We start from the raw sequence: 24,500 nt of genomic DNA on the forward strand, positions 1-24,500 counted from the left end.
GTACATTACATTACAGTCAGTCACTATAACAGTCGACGCACATATACCTGCATCGTGAATGCACGTGAAATAGATATGAAGTCATCAAAACAATAAAGTTGAATTTTTCGTGACTTTGAAACCAAACTTTGTTTTTCTTTGATGTTAATTCGTCAATTAATGCTTCTGAAGCAGCAGACGCCATCATCACACTTGTCCACGCTTTCCTGTTTGTGTTTTTTTTGTAGGCGTTCCGCATAGTTCGGTTGCGCAATTCTGATTGAGCAGAACGAAAGTGTGCTCACTCAATTGGCTAGTAAGACTTCATGCACGCATTTGCTCTGGGCATGGGAAATTAAATAATACATATCACATATGGCAGCCTCTTGCGATTAGCTAATCGCAACGTTTCAAATCGCAATTCGATTTCGATTAATCGCACAGCCCTAGGCCAAATGCAGCTTTTTTTGCATCTCAAAATTTGAATGCAACTAAGCTGATCAGGGCTTGCATGTAATCGAGTGAACTTTCATGACATCGATTGTCATATATGTACTTTTTCCAATTTCCACAGTGATCTGCATTATTCTTTAGTCCTCTGGCTATTGGTAAGGATCTGGATTCTGGGTTTAAGATACTCATTAAAGAAAATCTGTCTGTTTGGGTTTGGACGACTAATACCAGTGGATTATGATCCCATCTGGCCGTCGCTGGATAACGTACCTCGCGGATTAAGACGCAAGCCGGCAACACACATGCAATCCACCCAGCAAACTGCATCTGTCAGCTTTCCTAGGAATCAGTGCACTGTCTGGTGGATTGGCCTGGTTTATGTCGCCTGTATTAACCCACACATCAACATAAAGATAGAATCAATGCCAGCAACTTGTCTCTGGTCAATTAGGATCGGTTTGTTCAGTGGGCAGAGACATTCTTTATTGATTCCTCACACGCACACCATTGCAACTACTGACAAACTTCCTCATCTGAAGGCTGTGAGAGAAAGTTTTCATTTTTGCACATCAACACAGAATGACTTTCTCCAAACAAATGGAATAAATATACCAATTAAAATGATTTACAAATATTTTTACTCCAGTTGAGCATAGCACTTTTATTCATTAGTTCTTTTTGCTTAAGCAATGCGTTTTCTCCACGAGTGCCCCAAGGCTATGTGCTCTAACTCTAGGAATTGTGAGAATTGTGCTGTAACTCTGTGCTCTACTTTGCAAAATCGTATTTTGTTTTTTAATTCTGCTCTAGCTTGCGGTTTCAATTGAATACGTTGGGATTAAAGGGTTCAACTAGAAATGAAAATTATTCCCACCCTTAAGTGGTTCCAAACCTTTATGAGTTTCTTTTTTTTCTCTTGAACACAAAATAAAAAGATTGTTGGAAACTGAAATCTATTGAACATCAACGGTAGAAGAAGTAAAAACTATAGCACAACATTTTTTGTCATTCATTCTTTCCTTCCAACAGTTTATCCCTGGTCAAAACACTGATTGAGTGATTACATGAGAAGTGAGATCCCAGTTCATGTTCATTTTGTGCCAAAACTATGAGAAGTACTACCAACAATTCCCAAGTTTCCCTCAAATTATGCTTGTTTCAGATTATATTAGTGTTTCTGAGGCGGCACGTTGGCTCAGTGGTTAGCACTGTCACCTCACAACAAGAATGTCGTTGGTTCGAGCCCTGGCTGGGCCCGTTGGCATTTCTGTGTGGAGTTTGTATGTTCTCTTGCCGTGGCTTTCTTCAGGTGCTCCAGTTTCCCCCACAGTCCAAAGACATGTGGTATGGGTGATTTGAATAAGCTAAATTGGCCGCAGTGTATGTGTGTGAATCAGTGAGTGTATGGGTATTTATGGATGGAAGGGCATCCGTTGCGTAAAACATATGCTGGATAAGTTGAAGGTTCATTCCGCTGTGTCGACCCCTGATAAATAAAGGGACTAAGCTGAAGGAAAATGAATGAATGAATGTTAACATTTCTCTATTTGTGTAACCGTTCCTAAAGCTTGGAAATTGCTATAAAGTGATAAGCTTTCTCTTTCCTCACCGTCTGTGGGAGGCCATTTCCACCCATGATGATGACGAGTCATTTCCTCTCTGATAGGAAAGGGTTTTGTCCGGTTTGTCTGGACGACCTGAGTGTGTGTGTGTGTTTGTGTGTGTGGCCTGCTTTCTAGCAGCCACCACCAGACTGTGGCGATATGAAGCCATGCTGTGAAAAATCCCTTTAGCATGGCTCTTTTACAGAGGATTTGTCTGTCTGTTGGAGAGAAGAACACACCATGATTGTTAGTTAGGGATTTAGAGTTGTAATTTAAGCGCTTACTTCCTTGAAATGGTGATTTCGGTGAGAGGAGAGGTGTGTAGGCTTACTGTAGTTCTACTAATGCTTGCGTTAGCGTGAGTGTGCAATGTATTACCGCTGTGCTAAATGTTAACAAAGGCAGAAAGAGTGCATGTGTGTGCGTGCGTGCAGTTATGCATGTGAGGCAGAAGGCCAGAGAGCGAGGTCTGCATTAGTGGAGCTCTGTCTGGGTCAGCTGTGATTGTGTTAGACTGGGGCCATCTACCATTAATTTGCCACAGACTGGAGCCTGGTTGTAAATGAACCTGGCATTAGCATGCTAAATCACCCCGACCTGCTGGTACCATGTGATTGGTCGTCATCTCGGCACCCATGTCCCATTTGGCATCCCACATTCACACCACTCTGCGACCTCAATTCAACACTGTCACCCTGTTGACCTCGAGGTCCATATTTGGGTGGTACGGTACTGTTCGGTATGCTTTTATGGCCATTTCGTCTGTCAAAAGGTACCAAAAAGCGAACCATACCGTACCATTTTGTGGTACCCTTTCGAAAAGGTACCTAGCACAACAAAAGGGTACCAAATTGTGGAGCAAGACGCGCAGCTGAACACTATTGGTTTACAGAGATACGTCACTAGCTCATGCACAAGCCAGGAGAATGAAAACAAAGGAAGCACCATTTTTAAATACACAGCCGAGACAATACACCATAATAATATATACATATAATAACGAGCAATGGTCGACCCTAACTCAAACAAACCTTGTTGTCTTCTTGATGAACAGTCACAAAGCCAAGAAAAAGAGCCGAATCTACGTGTCCTGTTGTTGTTTACAAGGCTGTCTAAAGCACAAATGGTTTCACTTTCGTGAGAACTCGTGTGCATCTATATTTGAAGTAACAAACTTCTTGACCTGATAATTATGACGTGTGCCTTATTATTGAAGTACTTCTGACATCCAATTCTTTCAGAATCAGACAAACACACGACTGACATGCAAAAAAACAAAGGAGAAGCTGGAAAAAACAAAGGAGCAAATGATTCTTTCAGCAATCTAAAACATGAACGCCACCTTTTGGACTATGGAATTACTTTCTAACAGAGGTCGCATGTGCTGGTGAAGATTAAAGACACAGATGAGAGGTTTGCACTGACTGGGCTGTATGTTGCGTGTTGTTTTTGAACCCAAGTAAGAACTAAATGTATGCTGTGTGTAGTTTTTCTGTAATTGGTAACATGTTGAAGACTGTAAGGGGCTCTATATGTTCATTTATGGCTATTTCATTCATATACACCATTGATCTGATGTTATAATCAAATCTTGTTCATAGAAAGGTTAGTTATGAACATTTATACACAAGTATTTATAAAGCCTCTGTTTTGTGAGAAGTGCTTCTAATATGATATGTGAACGACTTGTACAACTTTACTTTGATGTTTCCTCGAGCAAGAATGACGTCGACTGAAACTTTCTGTCATACACCTCACCCATTGGTACCTTTTTGACAAAGAAAACGCAAGCCTGATAAAGGTGACCCAACCGACCCATACCATACCACTGAGTGGAAGCGGCTCAATAGAGTATTCCTATTTATATTCCTATAAACAAAGATTTATAACAACACAAGTGTGAGTAAATATGACTTTTTGGGGAGGATTAGGTGAAATATTCCTTTAAAGGAAGCATCCATTTGAATCTCGAGGATTTACTAAAAGCGATGAGAGGAAAAAAACGGAATGAGGGAGGGAGAAAAGAAAGGAAAGAAGTCTTTGTTCTGTTATTCAGATACAGCTTTGCAGTTGCTATGGGAGACAGTGGAAAGAGAAGAACAGAATATTCTAGTGGAAAGCGCAGCTGCTAAAAGGAGAGAGAGAGAAAAAGTTGAGGCTGTTATGGTCAGGAATGGTCATCTCCCTCTCTCTCTCCCTCTCTAACAGCAGAAAAGTGCTCTCGTCTTTTTTCCGAGTGTGTTCAGGAGTCTGCTGGGTGCTGGGCAGTTGTGTGGCGTCTCGACACTGCTATATTGGGGCCTGCTGTTAATAGCACCCTCTCTATTTCAGTCTCTCCTTCCTGCGGCTGCGGAACGGGAGCGATCGGGCTAATTAAAACCGTGTCGCATCACGTATATGTGGCGCTCAGGTCCGGCTAGGTCAGCGTCAGGAACAGAGACCATGCATTGTCCCCAAGTATCCCCGGTGGTCTCCTACTTTCCATAATAACACTTCCGAATGCTTTCATCACTCCCCGCGTCCCTGTGTTTTCCGACTAGACGGCGCATGCTGGGAAAGACACAGCACACACACGTACTACTCAGGTCGTTCAAGTTCATCCTGTTGTGTGTCATCCCCTATTTATGCTATTTTTAACGGCCCTGCTTCCGAATGATTTCTTTATTAATAACCCAATTGTTTCTTCGGGCCACAAGCCGGAAACGCGGGCGCAATTTATTTGTTTTATTTGATTTGGTGTTTACCCAAATCGGATGCAAACGGACCATTGATTTCTCAAATTGTGTTGCCTGTGTGTATTATGGAGTTACAAAACGGGATGACAGGGGAAAATGGAACATTACGAAACAGATGGGAAGAGAGAGATGACACAGTTTGTCAGATTTTTTATGCTTCCTACTTATAGGAAATGACTAATCACAAATGAGGGTTAAAAAGATTGGGGTGTACTCAATTATGCTAAGCACTGTAAAAATATAATAGACTTACGTTTTATCATGGTTACTCTAGTCTTCAGTGTCATACAATCTTTCAGGAATTAATCAGATATGCTGATTTGGTGCTTAAGAAACATTTATTTATTATTATTGTCAGTATTAAAACCGTCTACAAGTAAAATAAGTTATTTCTGTAATTTTTAATGAATAGTAAACAAAAAAAAGGGGGGGGGTGCACTGCTCAAAGCAGCTTAACATAAATCTTTGAGTAAATTGAAACTGCCAGTCCAGTTATCAGAGTTGAAGTTCAGTTTAGTTCAGTTCTGTGTGGTTCATTTTCACTGCTGAAAGTTCAAAGACTGATGAGCAAATCCATCGATGCCCAGCTCCACAAGTCCCAAATCAAGCAGGCCACTGGCGACAGTTGCGAGGAACAAACTTTACCAATTGACGAAAGTGAAGTAAAAAACCTTGAGAAAATCCAGGCTCAGTTGGGCGAGAGCATTTCTACACTGGACAAACTTCTTGTGCAGAGCTGAAGTCTAGGTGCCAGGGGCTAGAAAATGCTGGACGTCCATTGTGGAGAAGCTGCAGCTGTGAGTAAGGCACAAGCGAGTGTTCAGGCTGGCCCATTAGATCAATGCGGAGACTCGTCTGTCATAGGATATGCTTGTTGTTTCTGTGCAGGTTTGATACCAACATTTAGGCAGTTCTTTACCATATATATTTATATATATATATATATATATATATATATATATATATATATATATATATATATATATATATATATATATATATATATATGGTAAAAAGAAAGAGTTTGTAAAAAAAAGTTAACTCGACGTTGGCAAATTGGCAAAAATAGCTAAAATACATCTCAAATGAGTTTTTGAGATGTTCCAGTTCCAAGAAGTGAAAGTGATTGAGAATAGTGGGATTAGCCTCAATAATATCTGGATTACCGTGTCAAAAAGACAACCCACACACGATCTTGTCTGAACTGGCTAATTCAACATCACTCGTCCTCATCTCCTGAATCAGTCATTCTTTCATTTCCCGCCTTTCATTTCTTTCAGGAGTTTGTGACCTCTGCATCTCCCAGAATGAGTGTGTGTAGGCCATGTTTCCTATTCTGTGTGAGTGCGTGTTTGTTTTGGCACTTCTCTCAGTCCGTCACATGTATAGACATGTGCGTTTGACTCTGCAGAGACTACCGAAATACTCGCACTGTTCCACTGGCCCAAAGTAACACTGAGCACCAGTGTGTGTTTGAGACCACTGTCCCAGGCCAGCTGTCTGGAAACAGGACATGCCTGCACACACATCATGTGCGCTAATCCACAGATAATGATAAGTGTCCATGTTGGTGCTAAAAAGAGGTGTGTTGTCTGGCATTATGTGAGATTGACTACATTTTTATATATTTGTATAGTAAATATGCAAATTTCCATCTCATTTTGGAACACTTGGAGTGTTTCAAAGTAACGGTAAGGTATATAACCTGACATACGAACGACCCACTGATGAATCACGGTTTTAAAAAGTTCCATTGTCCCTGTATCTGTGGTTACCCTCAGTAAACAGCTGTGAATTTGGTGAGCTGATGACCTTCACGGCCAACCACAGTCATTTCTGTTGAGCACGTAAACACAACGGCAAATCAATTGGTATCGAATTCCAGTATCATGCAGCCCTAATGTCCACAAGGTGTCAACACTGAACAGGGCTGTTGTTTCAAAGTGAAAGAAAAAAATGGAACGAGAGAAACAACAAACTACAGAATGAAAACAATAAACATCTTGGAAAACCGCCCTTTATAGTGTGCATGCCTTCAGTGTACCCACTATCAAATGAAGCACACTTCGAAAGTCTTGCGCGTGACGGTGAAACATATAAAAACTTTTTAAATGTCACTTTTGCACATTCGTTTTAGTCATAGCTGTCACCAAGCCTCTTCTCCTTCGATCAGCCTTTCCTCCCCTTCATATGAGGAATGAGAGAAATCTCTCTCTCCGACGCTTTCTATGTTTATGAGGTCATAAACGCTGGAATTTTTCGGTGAGGCTCTCTGAATATTTTTATGAGTGCGCTCACGACTGCGGCTCCTTTGACAGCGCTGAAAGGCAGTCATTAAAACAAGAGCGAGAAAAGGAGGCGAAAGGGAAAGAAACGAGTCCTGGCTGAAAGAGGCTTCTCTCCTGAGGGGGTTTAAACTGTCACTGCGTTTGAACTTTTCTAGAAGCGACTGCCATTCGCAAAGCCAGAAAGAAGCAAGTTCACAACTGTCTCACACTTCGAGGAAACTTTAAAATCTCCCATTGTCAAATATAGACTTAAAAAAAAATAGTTATATATATATAATCACACCTTTATTATATATATATATATATATATATATATATATATATATATATATATATATATATATATATATATATATATATATATATATATATATAATAAAGGTGTGATTTGGCTTTATAAAATCTATTTGTTTGTGTATCATTACTATTATTTCAAAATACTAATATTATTAAATCTACTAATACTGTATTTTAATTTGCGTCATGGTGGTGCAGTGGGTAGCACGATCGCCTCACAGCAAGAAGGTCACTGGTTCGAGCCTCTAGGTCAGTTGGGATTACTGTGTGGCGTTTGCATGTCCTCCCTGTGTTCACGTGGGTTCCCTCTGGGTTCTCCAGTTTCCCCCACAGTCCAAAGACATGCGTTATAGGTGAATAGGGTAAGCTAAATTGTCAGTAGTGTACGTGTGAGAATGAGTGTCTATGGATGTGTTGGGTTGCAGCTGGAAGAAAACACTGCTCGCTGCAGAGCCATTTGAGCTCCAGCGAGAGGGAGCTTGAGCTCGAGCTCCTCCTCCTGTAAGCTGTTTTAATGCATACATCCACCCCACCCCTAACCCCAACCCCCCGTGACATCACTCGTAGAAGAAGTGCAAGGAAGGAGGAGCTGGAGCTCAAGCTCTCCCTTGTTGGAGCTCAGCTCTGCCCAAGTGGCTCTGCAGTGGGCACCACTTGGCTGGAAAGGCATCCGCTGTGTAAAACATATGCTGGATAAATTGGCGGTTCATTCCGCTGTGGTGATCCAGATTAATAACGGGACTAAACCGAAAAGAAAATGCATGAATGAATGAATATGTTTTAATGATCTATTAAATAATTAGAGCAATATATCTTTATTTAGAATAAATAATAATATTCACACTTCAATTAAAGTTAATAATTATATTATATATATAATAATTTTAATAAAGTTAATAAAATTAAAAGTTATATTATTCTGTAGTATTAGACTATTTTTGTATTACTGTTATTATATATTGCAATTCATATTTTATTTGATAGTTTTATTTTAAATAATTATAATAATACTTTAATAACATAATAAGCAATGTCCACACTCCAACAAGTTATAATTCCATAATTACACAGTTTTTCAATGACAAATCACTATTATCTTATATATAATTGTTTTCCTCATAAGACCTGTAAGAAATTAGTAGAGAGTACATTATTGTCTATAATTGATTAAGGTGTAAAGATCATCTATACATGCATGCAGCCGCTACTCTACTTGATTCTAGTTTATCACGCAGCAATACGCTTTGTCTCAGGCGCAGACTCACGGACGCATCATAATAATAATAATAATAACAATAATAACACAATAAATAAAATTTATTAAATAATGTATTTTAAATGTCCATTATCCACAAAGTTGTCAATGAATAAAATAAATAAAAATATTATATATTATTAAAAAATATTTATCTGCAAAAATTAGTTTGTAGTTTTTCTACACTTGTTGACAATAAAATAAAATTTTACACTGATTTACATGATTAGGTACATTTCTTTCCCTAAAAAGCTCATATAGATTTATAATATTGGTTATCGGCCATCAGTCAGAATTAAGCTGCTTCTAACGAGAGATCTGGCTATTAGTAGACATGAGGTAAGACATGCTAGAAGAAAGCAACATGTACACATTCATAGATCAATAAGCGTCCATTAGGGTCCAGCCTCAGCAATTTCAACAACTTTCGAAAAACATTGAAATGTGATTATCTTGCTCTTAGATGCTTTTAAGTTTGAGACTAAATGAGTCATAGATTTATGCCTCTCTGAGGAATCCTCTCTTTCCTCTTCCTCCCCTCTCTCTCTCTCTCTGTGTTTTTGTTGGTGTTGTATTGAAATTATTTTGTACTTACAATGAAACCTTTTCTTTGGAATTATTAGTTTTAAGCCTCTGTTTACTGTATTTGAAGGTGATCTGGTTTTTCTTATGAGTTGTTTTATTTGTGTATAAAGTGGTTTCATTGTAAAATTCAACATTCTCTCTTTCTGTTTTTTTCAAAATGTCTAGAATGTTTTGTGAGTGTGTTTTAGACTTAACTCATCATTCAAACTATGGGAAAATATTATTAGATTGGGTTTTTACATGCTTACCATCTACAGTTGAAGTCAGAATTATTAGCGCCCCTTTGATTTGTTTTTCTTTTTAACATTTCCCAAATGATGTTTAACAGAGCAAGGAAATTTTCACAGTATGTCTGATGATATTTTTTCTTCTGGGGAAAGTCTTATTTGTTTTATTTCGGCTAGAATAAAAGCAGTTTTAAATTTTTTAAACCATTTTAAGGTCAAAATTATTAGCCCCTTTAAGCTATTTTTTTTCAATAGTCTACAGAACAAGCCATCGTTATACAATAACTTGCCTAATTACCCTATCCTGCCTAGTTAACTTAATTAACCTAGTTAAGCCTTTAAATGTCACTTTAAGCTGTATAGAAGCGTCTTGAAAAATATCTAGTCAAATATTATTTACTGTCATCATGGCAAAGATAAAATAAATCAGTTATTAGAAATGAGTTATTAAAACTATTATGTTTAGAAATGTTGATAAAATCTTCTCTCCGTTAAAAAAAAATTGGAGAAAAAATAAACAGAGGGGGCTAATAATTCTGACTTCAACTGTATTTATCCTGGGTTGCAGATATAAGAGGTCTCAACAACAAGTGTACGCTTGCCAATTATTAAAAAGAAGAAGAAGCTAAGCATGTTTTTTTAATTGGTAATGTTTCAGAATCCTAACATTTGCTTTTATATTTGTATAGTTTTTATCGTTTGCATTATGAAACGTCTCTTCATTGTCAGTTGGCAGCTTCTCATTTTGACTAGAGTTTGTTTTGCAGATTGAGTGTTGAGTGTGCGAGGTGTGTGATGATGACAGTTGTGTAAAAAGCAGGACGTGTAGTGTCTTTCCTGAACTCCACATTTGCCCTCTGTGTGTCCGAAGGGAGCAGGGTCTTCTGCGTTCCCACACAGGCTGTTGCCAAAGCAAATTTGGAGAGGAAGTGGAACCCAATCCCTCCTCTCTGGTTCGACCAAGTTTAGAAAACACCAGGTTTATGTGTGTGAGTGTGTGTATTTGTGTGTGTGTGTTTCTAGTAGAATATGCAAGCCAGCAGCTGCACTGAACTCCGTTTTGATGTGGTTTTATGTGTGCGGCGGCGCTGGTGTGGTTTTGCATCTGGAAATGGAGTCTGTGCTGGACAGATTGCTGGAGATGGTCCTGATTTAGTTGCTTTGCCTTATTGTGGTGCACTTGTAAGTGTTGTGCGGCCTTGTTATGTCTGGAGTCGCTGGACTCTTCCTGGAAGTCCAACCTCAGCGCGCACACACACACACACACACACACACAACAGACACTAATAACAGGCCTGAATCATCTGCCCAGAACTTTGTCCGACAATGTACAGCATAAGACTTCTGCCCACCATGCAATCTGAGTGCTAAAAATAACCCCAGACGTGATGTGTCGCTCTTCTAGAAGTGTCATGGACATTGAATAAGTGGTACAGTTATTGTAAGCAGAAATCTCTTGCATATAGTGTTAGTGTTATAGTGTGTGTATATATATATATATATATATATATATATATATATATATATATATATATATATATATATATATATATATATATATATATATATATATGTATATTATTATATAAGTATTATGTATATTAAAAATCATTAATGCTTTGATAATAATTGATTTAATCAAATAAATAAATATAATGCATATAATAAAACTGTAATTAATTTGGCTAATTTGAATAATTTCTAATAATTATTACAATTCAATAAATTAGCATATTTATACATTATAGTATAGTTTAGTGCTATAATATTTATATATACATTTTTATTTCAGTTTTAGTTATTTTTGGACTGCCATGACAACATTCTTAATTTATATCTACAACTTTTTAGTTAATTTTGTTGAGAAAACGCTTGCCAGAACTGAATTGACTTTCACTGTGGTCATGTCATTGGCCCATGAACAGTTCCTGCTTGTCATCAAACTATTTCATAACTGTAACAAGAGGCAATTCAATCATAACTTAATGTTTTAAACAGCTATCATAGCATTATTTATCAATATGTGACTCTTTTTGGATTCTCGGAAGCTCTAGAAATTAAAAATGTAAAACAGGAAAAACGTCGGGACCATTGTTTTTGTTTACATCTCTCAAAATGCTCTATATAGTCCCTGTGTGCTTTTGTTTGTTTAATTTATTCACGGTGCCAAACTGAAACTGGATTGTGTGTGAAAGCTTAATGGAGTAAATCCACAGGTAAACAACCACAGTTAAATACACCGAAAAGTGTCGCAAGAGTATCACGATGTGCTAGCCAAACATCTGATAGTCTGGGAAAGTGAGAAAAGAGCCGTGAACATCTGCATGCGTTTGCTGGCAAACTCGGAGAGGTGTTTTTTCTTGCAATGTGGTGCGCAGACAACATGCTCCTAATGAGTGCAGAGAAAACCACTCATTCACAGCTTCACTTTACACCTCCATCTCCAAAATGCCCGATTTCTCAGAGAACAGCATGTGTCTGTCACCAATCAACTTGATCTTTAATTATTCCTAAATAAACCTTAAAGGGAATATAATATGCTCTTTTCATAAGATGTCAGATAAATGCCCAGAATGCATCTGTCAAGTTTCAGTTTACATATTGCAAAGATCATTTATTACAGCTTGTTAAATTTGCTCCATTTTAGGGTTAGAAAAACAGGCCATTTTTGTGTCTCTTTAAATGCAAATAAGCTGCTGCTTTCGAGTGGAGGGTGGAGCTTTTAAAATATCAGTCAAAATGTCTGCAATGACTAGAAAACAGGCCATTTTTGTGTGCCTCTTTAAATGCAAATGAGCTGCTGCTTTTGAGTGGAGGGTGGAGCCTTTATAATGACAAAACTAGCAAATATTATTTAGTTAAAATGTCCGAAATGACTAGAAAACTGGTCATTTTGTGTCTCTTTAAATGCAAATGAGCTGCTGCTTTTGAGTGGAGGGTGGAGCCTTTATAATGACAAAACAAGCAAATATTATTTAGTTAAAATGTCCGAAATGACTAGAAAACTGGTCATTTTGTGTCTCTTTAAATGCAAATGAGCTGCTGCTTTTGAGTAGAGGGTGGAGCCTTTATTATGACAAAACAAGCAAATATTATTTAGTCAAACTGTCAAACATCACTGAAAAACAGGCCATTTTGTGTGTCTCTTTAAATGCAAATGAGCTGCTGCTTTCGAGGGGAGGGTGGAGCCTTTATAATGACAAAACAAGCTAATATTATTTAGTCAAAATGTCCGAAATGACTAGAACACTGGTCATTTTGTGTGTCTCTTTAAATGCAAATGAGCTGCTGCTTTTGTGTGGAGGGCAGAGCCTTTAAAATATTATAATAGAAATAAAACATGCTAATTTAATTTAGTCAAAATGTCTGAAATGACTACAAAACAGGCAATTTTTTGTGTGTCTCTTTAAATGCAAATGAGCTGCTGCTTTCCAGAAGAGGATGTATCCTTTACACACTATTCATTCATTCATTTTCTTGGCAGGGAGAACATGCAAACTCCACACAGAAACGCCAACTGACCCAGCTGAGGCTCGAACCAGCGACCTTCTTGCTGTGGGGCGACAGCGCTACCTACTGCGCCACTGCAACACCCTCCTTTACACACTATTCTGATAGAAATAACAAAACAAGTTCATTTGATATAGTCTAGAATTTTGAAATGACCTGTAGCGAATCAAAACCTTATGTGTTCAAAATGCAGTTAGATAATGGGTGCAGAAACATGCAGATTAAGGGTTGATTTATATATAAAAGCTTGTTTTTGTCACATGCTTGCAGAGAAAGGCTTAAAAAGTTACAAGGTTGTCTTCTTGCACATTTTCTGGATTGGTAGCTTCACCACAGACCCAATTATAGGTATATATTAGTCAGTGAATAGGTCTATAGGTATAAATAGGTGAATAGGTATATAGGTCTACTACAGAATTTTTAAGGTAAATAGTTGTAAACAATTTTTTTAGGCTGAATTTAAACAATTTAAGTTGAACATAGCTAAATTTTATTAGTTTGTTTAAATTCAATCCAAATAAATTGTTTACAATCACTTATCTTAAAAAAAAATTCAGTATACTAGATCCAAGGAATCATCTTTGAATGATTTTTTTCAGTGTATAAGTCAGTAAATTTGACGATATTTTCATGATATATGTATTTGAGACGCTCATGCAAGGAAGGTTTTTAGCTAAAACTTTCCAATTGAGGATGTAGGAACAAAAACACTATCAAAACACAGACGTACGGACAAAAGCGCTCAAATGCATGACCGAGGAAGCATGCAGATCATGTTGAGTCTGACACCTGCACACTTAGGGTTTCGTGGTCAGTGGCTGGTGAGAGATATGACAACAGGTTTGAAGACTGCAAGAGACGGAGTGAGCGATGGAGAACTGCGCACTGCTAGTTTTACAGGAAGTTCCTCCCTTCCGGCTGAGGCCTGCAGCTTCGCTCAAGGGGGAGGCCATGTTCAGGTCAGAGAGAGGGTGGAGGATCGCTGACGCGCACACAAACAACACAAATGCTTTTTTGGCATTCACACTTGCATGGATACACAAGCTTGTCACACAAGCTTCTAAAATAACCCGTCTCGTGGTCTTAACCTGTCTCACGGTTAACAACGTTCATCAATCAAACCTGTCAGTGGAGATCAGACGACACTCACAGACCTGGGAACCGTTGCAGTATTTGTCAAGCCTATATTTGAATAATAAATAATCATCATCAACACGAAAAGTTAGTTTGTGTAATGTATATTTTGCATAATACAGTTTATGAATTGAACAATACATTTTATTTGAAAAGCTCAAATGTCTGCTTTTATTATTATTACTTATATTAACAATATTAATAACGATTAATATGATTTTGGTAGCATTTGACAATAAGGTTTTATTAGTTAATGTACAAATGGTGAAGTTGTACCCTCAATGGTTCATAGTAGCACCTTGTGGTACTCAAATGTACCATTTAAGGGTAAAAAATATGTTCAAATATGGTACAAATATATTATCCCAACTGTCAACAGGTCCATGTTTGGACCATTTAAGGCCCAAACAAAGGTACAATCACAGTCAACGTGTATGAAACCATTTATATATATCAACATAATAATCGTCTGGAGTTGTTAGTTATTTGATAGAAATGCACAAAAACCTGTACATTAACAATAAAATGATTTCATTATATAAAGCATAGCCTTATAATTAGTATTATAAATGAACATTTAAGAAAATGTAAACATAAATCACCATAAATGTGAAGTGAAATGGGTTATTATGCACCGACCCCTGTCTTTGGTCATCAGATTTACTGAACTACTACAATGGACATACAAGTATTAAGTACAAGATAAAGATAAGCCGTTTGGTAACAACAGGGTAACATTAATTAGTAAATTAATAATTAAAAGACAATTATAAAATGCAACAAATTAATACTGCCAAAATGATACACTTCAGAACAAATAGTATATTAAAAAGACCAAAAACTGGCCGTTAGATATACACAAGATGTATTAAATATCATGTTTTAATTACAATGGGGAGATGAATTCCAGCGGCAGATTGACCTCCCGCTGACAGAGTCTGCAATCACTGAAGCACAACGTCAAAGATGCACTATCTTTGTAAACAAATTGCCGATTCGAGTTTAAAACAACTACATTCTCACCTGAAATACTCTTAAAACTACATTTTGTAACACATTGGAGGACATTTTTTATTTTCTTAAACTTGCGGGTCTGCCTTCAACCTGCCGCCATTACTTTCACTTAGCACTAGCAGCCAACAAATTTGAACCCGTGTTGTACAATAGGATTGTAGCCCGCGCGGTGTATTCATAATGCACGAAGATTATGTGCACCGGCCTTTAATTGAGCTGTTTCACTGCTGTTCTGACGTTCTCGATGTATACTATGTTAACATTAGTTAATGGAAATAAAGTTGTTCATTGTTAGTTCTTGTTAAATGAGAGTGTATTAACTGACGTTAACAAGCATGAATTTGTATTTTATTTATTCATTAGTAAATGCTTAACTATGATTAATAAATGCTATACAAGTATTGTTCATTATTAATTCATGTTAGTAAATAGATGAACTAACATTACCTAACAAAACCTTATTGTAAAGTGACCGTAATGTTAGACACAGCATAAAGGAAAAATAATTGACTAATTTACATACTTATTTCATGGAGATAATTAGTGTCTAATGATTCTAAATAGGAAGGAAAATGATTCGCAGAGACTCCAGAAAGATGTTTACTCTGCCAGCGTCACATGGGGAAGTTTCTGTCAGTAATGTTTGTTTGGAACGCTGCTGCTTGTTTAGGCGGGAAATCCTGCAATCTGTGCCACAGGAAACACAGGACTAGACGAGGAGGGGTGGTGGCATGATGGGGACGGCGAGACAGAAGAGGCCATTTAGCAACTCCTTTAACTTGTTTAGTAGGTTAATTGTGTGTAATGTGGCAAGAAGCGAATGTTCTTGTGGGTGTTCAGCCCTTCTAAGCGCATTTCCTTTGCCATCCCTCAAACCAGCAACAAGAAACCTTCGAGCAAAAAGCCTTTCTGCCATTCTCACACCAACGTGCAATGTGTGTGTGTGTGTGTGTGTGTGTGTCTGAGAGTGTCACCCCACCCTTCCTCAGACACCTGCAGTTTAAACCGCTTTGCAGAAACTTGTCCGTCCTGTGTACTCCTGTTTTTACTGTGCATGCGTCACATTTAGTCTATATGAAGGCATTCATGCACCGTCTTCCCACTGACAAAAGTGAGGTGAGAGATTCCTCTGAAAGACAAAAAAACTTGAGATATTTGCAAATTGCAAGTAATTGCATATTTTTAAAGGGATTTTTTCACCCAAGAATGAACATTTTGCTGTTAATTTGTTCACCTTCAGTATATCAGAGACTTTTATTTGTTCAGTAGAACATAGTTTTTGCTGGAACTGTTGTCGGTGGTTATTCATAAAATTCAAGCCAAGCATTTTTTGTTTTTAAAAGATGTCTAATAGATGTCTAATAGACGTCTAAACATAGTCGTCTTGGTTAAAACGAGGCTAAATTTGGGCTGTCAGTGAAAATCTAATAGACGTCTAAGAATTGGCCAAAACTAGACTAGTCATCAAATAAACAGAAATGAATGACTACACATATAAAGTCTGTCTTATCTGACTATTTGATGACTAGTCTAATTTTGGTATATCCTTCGATGTCTATTAGATTTTGACTGACAGCCCGATTTTAGCCTTGTTTTAGTCAAGCTGTCTACATTTAGATGTGTTTTAGACGTCTATTAACACAAATTGTTTGCTGAGTAGCTAAACAAACAAAACGTAACATTCTTGACTGCCAATTCGATACATTGAGAGTCATGACTAGAAACGATCTATCCGTGCAAAAAACTGACCATTATTTACAATATTAATAGCTTTTAACCACAGCCTATTCATAGCAGTTCTCGTTTTAATTTAGCTTTTCCTGTACTATATATATATTTTTTTTTACTTTCAAAGTGGCGACAACCTTTGACGTGCACTTTATGAATCACAGAGAATTTTTCTGCTAAAAAATGTTCTACTGAAGAAAAATCTTTGATGTTCAGACAATATTTTTTTGTAAACTGTGTCTTTAAGAGCTGAGTGCATCTAAGTGCGTCTCTCGCATGCTGCTGCATCCTGCGTCGTATCTAGAGGTGTGATTTCCTGTCTGCACATCTCTCAGTCTGTCTACAGCATCCTTTCTGTCACTAAGAAAGACAGAGATGCTGCAAAAGTTGGTGCAGTTTTGCACACTTTGATGTAAGAATGGAGGCAAAGGAACAGTTTAAAATTGGGGCGTTGAAACAGGACCAAAAAATGAAAGAAAGAGGAAGCAACAACTCTTTCTGTCCCAAAAGCTGCCCTCAGCCCTTCCTCCTGTCCACACTTTAGTGACTGTCAGGCAGTAACTATGAAGTCTGAATCTTAAGCTTCTGTTATTTGTCTGTTTGACTCGTACTTTCAGAAGTTATTTGTTTTGTAGATTGATTAATGAAGGATCTAAGTGATGTCCAGTTGATGTCTGAGAGCTAGTGTGGACTTTAGGATATAATGGGAAGATGTAGCTGTTCATTACTCTCTATTTCGCTAAATAATACTAATAATGTTATTTCTAGCATGCATAGATGATGCTCTATGATTCTGAATCCTCCAGTTTCCTCTAGCCCAGATTAGTCAAGATCTTCCAGATTTGGTGTTATTATGTCAGAGGTCTGATCCATGAATAAATACAGGCACGTGGCGAATGACTGCTTTCGGGGTCAGATAATCATGCTCTGCTGCTGGAAATTTTACCACGCCCAAGCAGATCAGCCTGCATGCCGAATGAGCTCATACGTGATGCAATCGCCCATGTATGCAAACAGCATCGACTTGAATGACTCTCTTTCCACAATTGACTTCTCCATTGCGTTTATTCAAAAATCACACTTGCTTTTGCATCTCTGACTTGCAGCTTTCTAAGCTTATGATTGGTTAACTGTGTCAGACACCATTCAACCCAGTTGGAAGAACTTTACCCAGAAGCCCATGCTGCCAGGCCAGTTAGGGCACTATGCCGGGACATTGCAGTTTGTCAGTTTAGGTTCTCTCTCATTCCCACGAGGAGGCCTGCTTGAAAATAGCTCTCACTGACTCTCGAAGTCTAGCAGACAAAGCTGGCGCAGATTTATAGCCGGAGGTTGATACCGCTTGTCCAGTCCTCGTGCATTATTTTATCATTTAAACGTCTGCGGTTTGTTGTAATAAGCGAGAAGTGTGTGGGTGGTGCACACCGCAGTTTTTCTGGACTAAATGAGTGTGTAGAAAAGGAAGGTCAGTGTATTTCGGGGATTATACTTCAGTCAGTGAGGAATCCAGCAGGAGTGAGGTCATCGCACAACCATTAGTGACACAACTAAACAAATACTGCCTTTATGTGTGTTTGCACTCACATGTGCACGTGGAAACTTAAAAGCAGACGCTTCTGTCAAACTCTTAAAGGGTTAGTTCACCCCAAAGTAAAACTTGGGTCATTGACTCATTCCAAAACCCACGGAAAATACAAAGAAATGTATATATTTATTCAACTCCTGAAAGATTTATATTCCTTCACTGAATGTCTGTTCATCCAATACTCTGACAGTTCAAAATGTTGACAGTGAGACTCATAGCTTAGCTCACAGCATAGATTAGGGTTGGGCGATGACGACCAATTTGGCATCGGACGATGTCTAATGTAAAACATTCTGATGGACGATGGCATCGTCGTAGTAGGCAGCGGTGAATGATTTATGAATAATTAATTAATTCATAGTGAATTAATTATTTGTAGCCTACCGTTTCAACTACCTGCACGGTCTTTGTTTTACCCATAACCAAATCATAAGATATGGCCCCAAAGTAAGTTACACACAAATTACCACCTGTGAATTACTTTTTCCACAGGACTCTGGCATGAATAGGCAGAGTGATCTGTGTCGTTATAATGGCGTTGACAAACTTGGTTGGTAAAACGGTGCACAACCGACAGCAACCAACCAACTAAGGTTTTCGCTAAAATTACAAGCGTACAAAAGTACAAGCGTGAAAGCGAAAGATTCTTGTGTGACATGCGAAATAAGATGGTTCAATTTCTGTTTTATGTTGGATGTCCATCATGTAAAGTGATCACATTCAATTTAATTCTTCTAAATGTATTTTTCAATCTCTATACAAACAATTTGAATTGTTGAATGAATAGATGTTCAATTGAGAGACATAAATCTCTCAGATTTGATTAAAAATATCTACATTTGTGGTACATAGATGAAATATAGTGTCACGTAAACACTCTACTAAAGAGATGCACTGGATCGCAGGAGTTATCAAAACACAAATTTATTAACAAAGATACTTACTACAGGCAATAGAATATATAAACGCAGGAGAGACATTAAGGGATGACAATACAATACTATCAGCCGGCAGCTAGCTCTCTGCACCTCTCACATGGTAGCCCACTGAAGCTAAGCAGAACTGAGCAGAACATGGATGGGAGACCACATGGAAAAGCTAGGTTGCTGCTGGAAATGGTGTTAGTGAGGCCAGCAGGGGGCGCTCAACCTGTGGTCTGTGTGGGTTCTAATGCCCCAGTATAGTGAAGGGGACTTAGTGAGCACCGTCTTTAGGATGACACGTTAAAGCGAGGTTCTGACTTGGTTAAAAATCCCAGGATGTCCTTCGAAAAAAAGTAGGGGTTTAACCCAGGCATTCTGGCCATATTTGCCCACTGTCTTCTATCCATCCTTATATCATAATTGGCTTCATCACTCTGTTCCCTCTCTACAAATCAGCTGGTGTGTGGTGTGCGGTCTGGCACAGTATGGCTGCTGCACACTGGTGGTAGATGAGGAGATTCCTCTCAATGTGTAAAGCGTTTTGAGTGTCTAAAAAAGCGCTATTTAAATGTAAGGAATTATTATTAATATTATTACTACAATACCAGACAAGGAGCAAACTGAACACAGGGATATAAATACACAGGATGTAATCACACTGCATACACAGGGGGGTGAACACAGGTGGAACTCAATAATAATCAAGAAACGGTGGGAAACAAAACAAAGGGGTCATATGATATAAACTGACACATTTGGAACATGGAAACATGACGGGAAGATCACATGACGTAAACATGGTATATACAAGAACACACCAAAACACTGGACACGTGACATGGTTTTACAACAACAAAACAAGATCTAATGTTTGCATGAACTAACCCTTTAAGCATCTGAACAGTCCATCAAAGCTTTTCTTTCCGGCATACACACACGCAGACTCGCATAGTGTCAACACTCATACTAAATTTACCATTGGCAGTTTTAGTCCTCAGATGGTTCCTTTTGCACCTGTCTCCAGCAGTTCACAGCTCTGTCTAAGGTGATAGACGCCCTCCAGCGTGCCTCTCATTTAATGCTAACATCGATCCTACTATTACTGTACTGTAGTTTCCAGAGGGCATCAGAACGCTTGACTAGAGACTATAATGTGCACTGAGCCGAGCGCAAAAAACATCAAATGTACCAAATCAGAATGACAATGATGATAGTTTTTTTTTTCTCTTTATATTAGGCAACACTCATAATTTCTCCCTCTCTTTGGCTTTCTTTTTCCTCTCTTTCTAGGCGGCTGATCCAATTCCTGCCAAGAAGCCCAAACACGATGACTTTCCAGCACAGTCACCCTCAGGAGACAAAGACAAGCAACCTGATTGGCTACGGTCCCTCTCAGCGTCAGCCAATAAGGTTACAAAGCTGTTTTCTTTTCTGTCAGTGGATATATGTGATTAGTTGTCTGTGAGTACAGAGTTCAAAGTTAATTATATATTTATCTACGTATTAATAACATACAAGGCTGTTTTACGAAACTTGGCCGCTCCTCGGATGGTTTTTGGAGCCAAGCAACTGTTTTCTTGCCACAGAGAATCAGATCTTTTCTGAAACTGGATCTCAACCCAAAATAACCGATGATGTTCTTTTGAAAAAAACTAAAAAATCAATTCTCCTAAAAAGAAGAGAGCCTGCAAATAGGCCTGCGCTGGTCTCTGATTTCACGGTGACCTCGGTGTACTTGTGCCTCTGGTCATCCTTCAGGCTTGTTTCATCTCCGTCTCTCACTCCCTCTGTTAAATTCAAGAGACTTTCTGCTAGCTTTTCTAAAAATAAAATAAAATAAACAAATAAATGTTCTTCATTCTTAGCGTACAGATGGTCCCAGTTCTCGGTGTGTTCATGCTGAAATGTTTTTTGGATTGTGTTTTCTACTGTGATGTCTTTTAACAGCTTTCTCTTTGTTGCTACAGGGGCTCAACTGCATTCAGCCCAGACAGAGACCGTCAGCCTTCAGGCCTTGGTCTCCAAACATCTCTGTTAGCGATAAAGATGGAGCAGGCAGACCCGCTAGCATGTTACGAGACAGGTAAATCTTCAAAACAAATATTGGATGGCTCTCAGAAACATTTGCATCTCGACGAAATATATATTTGAATGTGCTTATATATACACTATCTGACAAAAGTCTTGTCGTCAATCCCAGTTGTAAGAACAACAAATGATAACTTCTAGTTGATCATTTGGAAAAGTGGCAGAAGGTAAATTTTTCTAATAAATCATCTCTTAAACTGCATCTCAATCATCACAAATACTCAGAAGACCTATTGGAACCCACATGGACCCACGATTCTCACAGAAATCAGTCATGTTTGGTGATGGAAAAATCATGGTTTGTGGATACATTCAGTATGAGGGCGTGCAAGAGATTTGCAAAGTGGAGGGCAACATCAACAGCCTGAGGAATCAAGACATTTTGTCTCCCGACCGTCCATCACGTATCCAGCTGCGAACATCCCTGCAGGGCAGGTGGGTTCCCCCGAACCCAAACTTCTCATTGAGAGGATGGTGTCAATTGCGTTTAGAGACCAGTTGATCAAATCCATAATTCCTTATTTGTTTAGAGAGCAGGGCAAGGAGAGCCTCAGAGATAGAATAAGACGAGCAAGAGAAGCCAGCCAGGAAAGATACGGGAGGGAAAGGAAAAAAAGTGCAACCGCCTTCGCCGTGAGCCAAAGAAGAATATCTGGGAATGAACCCTGGGAGTCCTGCAAGAACCATATTTGCCATTCCAGATGACTTTATTAATAAGTTATTTGAGTCATTACAGAGATGTATGGTTATGTATTATACATATATATATATATATTGCTCTTTTTTATATTATAAATTATTATTTCCATTGATATTTTGTTTTTTAAATATTTCTCTATAAAATATTTTTAACATTAATATCAAAGTATAAAACCATTGTTTATATATTTTTAAATATTTCTATCAATAGTATATAATAATGTCAATAAAATATGAACTTGAATGTATTTTTTTAATGTGTTCTAATAAACCAGTCAAATCTTCTTTATATCAATGGTGTCTAAACCATTATTGTATAAAACATGTTTTAGTGGATGATTTACATGATTATATGACTATATCAGTAACCTGAAGAAAGGGTGTGTGAATATGCTGATTTGTGTGAAACCAGCTTGTTAGTCATGTTCGGCTGCGGTTTTTCCAAAGCAAAGCAGCAGAAGGTTTAGATCTTCTGTTCAGAGAAGCATGATGTAAGCTGGTTGTTTGCTTAGATATGTGTGGTTTTGAACTTCACCATCTTAACTAGAGAGGCTTTGAGTGAGTCACCATGTCCGGCCCAGATCGGTTTCTCTGAAACCACTCACAACAGCCGTTACTCTCTACCCACCCCTCGTTTGTGGCTTGAAGAGATGTTTTTTTTATTTGAACCTGCCATTTGGTTTGGATTATTCACTTCTAAATCACCCATACTCTTTAAGATGATGCTGGTTATTGCATTACAGTACAGCAGCTTATAATGCATCACTTTCACTTGAAATGTAAACGTCTGCCCATTTATGCTGATATGCCTTGCAATGACAATGGCTATATGATGATGATGATGATGTCTATAAGGTCAGATCAGCAGTCTGGTCATTTTTAGAGTGAACAGGATGCTGGTTTAAAAAAAAAAAAATCAGTTTTTTTGGATATCATTCAGTATCATGTATCTCTGAAATTAGCACCGATGCATAAAGTGTACTCACCCTAAATCCTGTTCTGCAGCTTCTACAACTACAAGAGTCTGGAAAGTGCCGTGGCCCCAAATGTGGCTCTGACACCCTTGCAGAAAGGAGGACAGGCCTCTCCGTCGGCCCCCAGCAACTCACACCCTCACGGGGCAGAGAGTGAAGGAGCCAGTCGCGGGAGGAAGAGGAGGCTGACAGGCGACACTCAGCCCAGCCCACAGCCCTGTCCCTCAGCCACCGCCAGCAAACCCCTGCCAGCCTCGCCAGAGGAGCATGAATCTGATGTGGAGGTGGAGGTGGAGAGTCGAGAGGAACGTGAGTAACTGATGATCCACATCCCTGTTCTTGCTTCACAGTAAACTGCTGGAGTAATATTGCAGAAATTAATGAAGACTTTCACAGGGTACATTATAACATTGTGATACCTAAACATGTTGGTTAAAACATTTAAATATTTATTTAAAACTTTATATTTATTAAAAGATTCTGAAAAATGTCGTCTTGTGCGTCTTGACGTCTTGTGCAGAACTGCAGTCTCAGCGGCGGAGGCTGTTACAGTCTTATTCCAAAATGGATTCAATTCTTTGGGAATTTTCTTTGCAGTACCTCTCAAGGTCTATCAGGTTGGATGGGAAGCGACGGTATACAGCCATTTTCAGATCTCTCCAGAGATATTCAGTAGGATTTAGTTCTGGGCTCTGGCTGGGCCACTCAAGGAAATTCACAAAGCTGTTGTATCAACTCCATTGATATTTCAGAGCAGCAGAAATTTTTTTGTAACCTTCCCCAGCCTTGAGACAATCCTGTCTTAGAGGTCTACAGACAGTTCCTTTGTCTTTATGCTTAGTTTGTGCTTTGACATGCATTGTCAACCCTGGGACCTTATATAGACAGGTGTATGCCTTTTCAAATCATGTCCAATCAACAGAATTTACCACAGGTGAACTCCAATTAGGCTACTGAAACATCTCAAGTATGATCAGTGGAAACAGGAAGTACCTGAGCTCAATTTAGAGCTTCACGACAAAGGCTGTGAATACTTATGTACATGTGATTTTTCAGGTTTTTTATTTTTCATAAGTTTGCAACAATTTCAAAAACTCTTTTTCTTCACATTGTCATTATGGGGTATTGTGTGTAAAATTTCGAGGAAATGAATTAATTTAATCCATTTTGGAATAAGGCTGTAACATGAAAAATGTGGAAAAAGTGAAGAATACTTTCCAGATGCACTGTGTAATGATAGGAAATGCTTTATTATGAATTAATATGTGACACTGAAGACAAGAATAATGAAACTAGGAATTCAGATTTGACATCACTGGGAAAAAAAAGTTACATAAAAATACAAAATATTTTAATAAAAATAATAATTTCTATTAAAATATAGTTACTATAATTAAAATATCTATATCTAAATGTAAATAT

At 38.2% G+C, this 24,500-nt stretch overlaps 1 protein-coding gene across 1 annotated transcript in view; it reads left to right on the forward strand.

Annotated features, from left to right (window-relative positions):
* skia (v-ski avian sarcoma viral oncogene homolog a) overlaps positions 1-24,500 on the forward strand; it is a 138,959-nt gene that overhangs the window by 104,459 nt on the left and 10,000 nt on the right. Inside the window, exons 2-4 of the mRNA XM_056463852.1 lie at positions 20,608-20,727; positions 21,285-21,400; positions 23,110-23,387. Of these exons, the coding sequence (XP_056319827.1) occupies positions 20,608-20,727; positions 21,285-21,400; positions 23,110-23,387 (514 nt within the window). The remainder of the gene's footprint in view (positions 1-20,607; positions 20,728-21,284; positions 21,401-23,109; positions 23,388-24,500) is intronic.

Source organism: Danio aesculapii, chromosome 8 (genome assembly GCF_903798145.1).
Source record: "Danio aesculapii chromosome 8, fDanAes4.1, whole genome shotgun sequence".
Taxonomy (NCBI): Eukaryota; Metazoa; Chordata; class Actinopteri; order Cypriniformes; family Danionidae; genus Danio; species Danio aesculapii.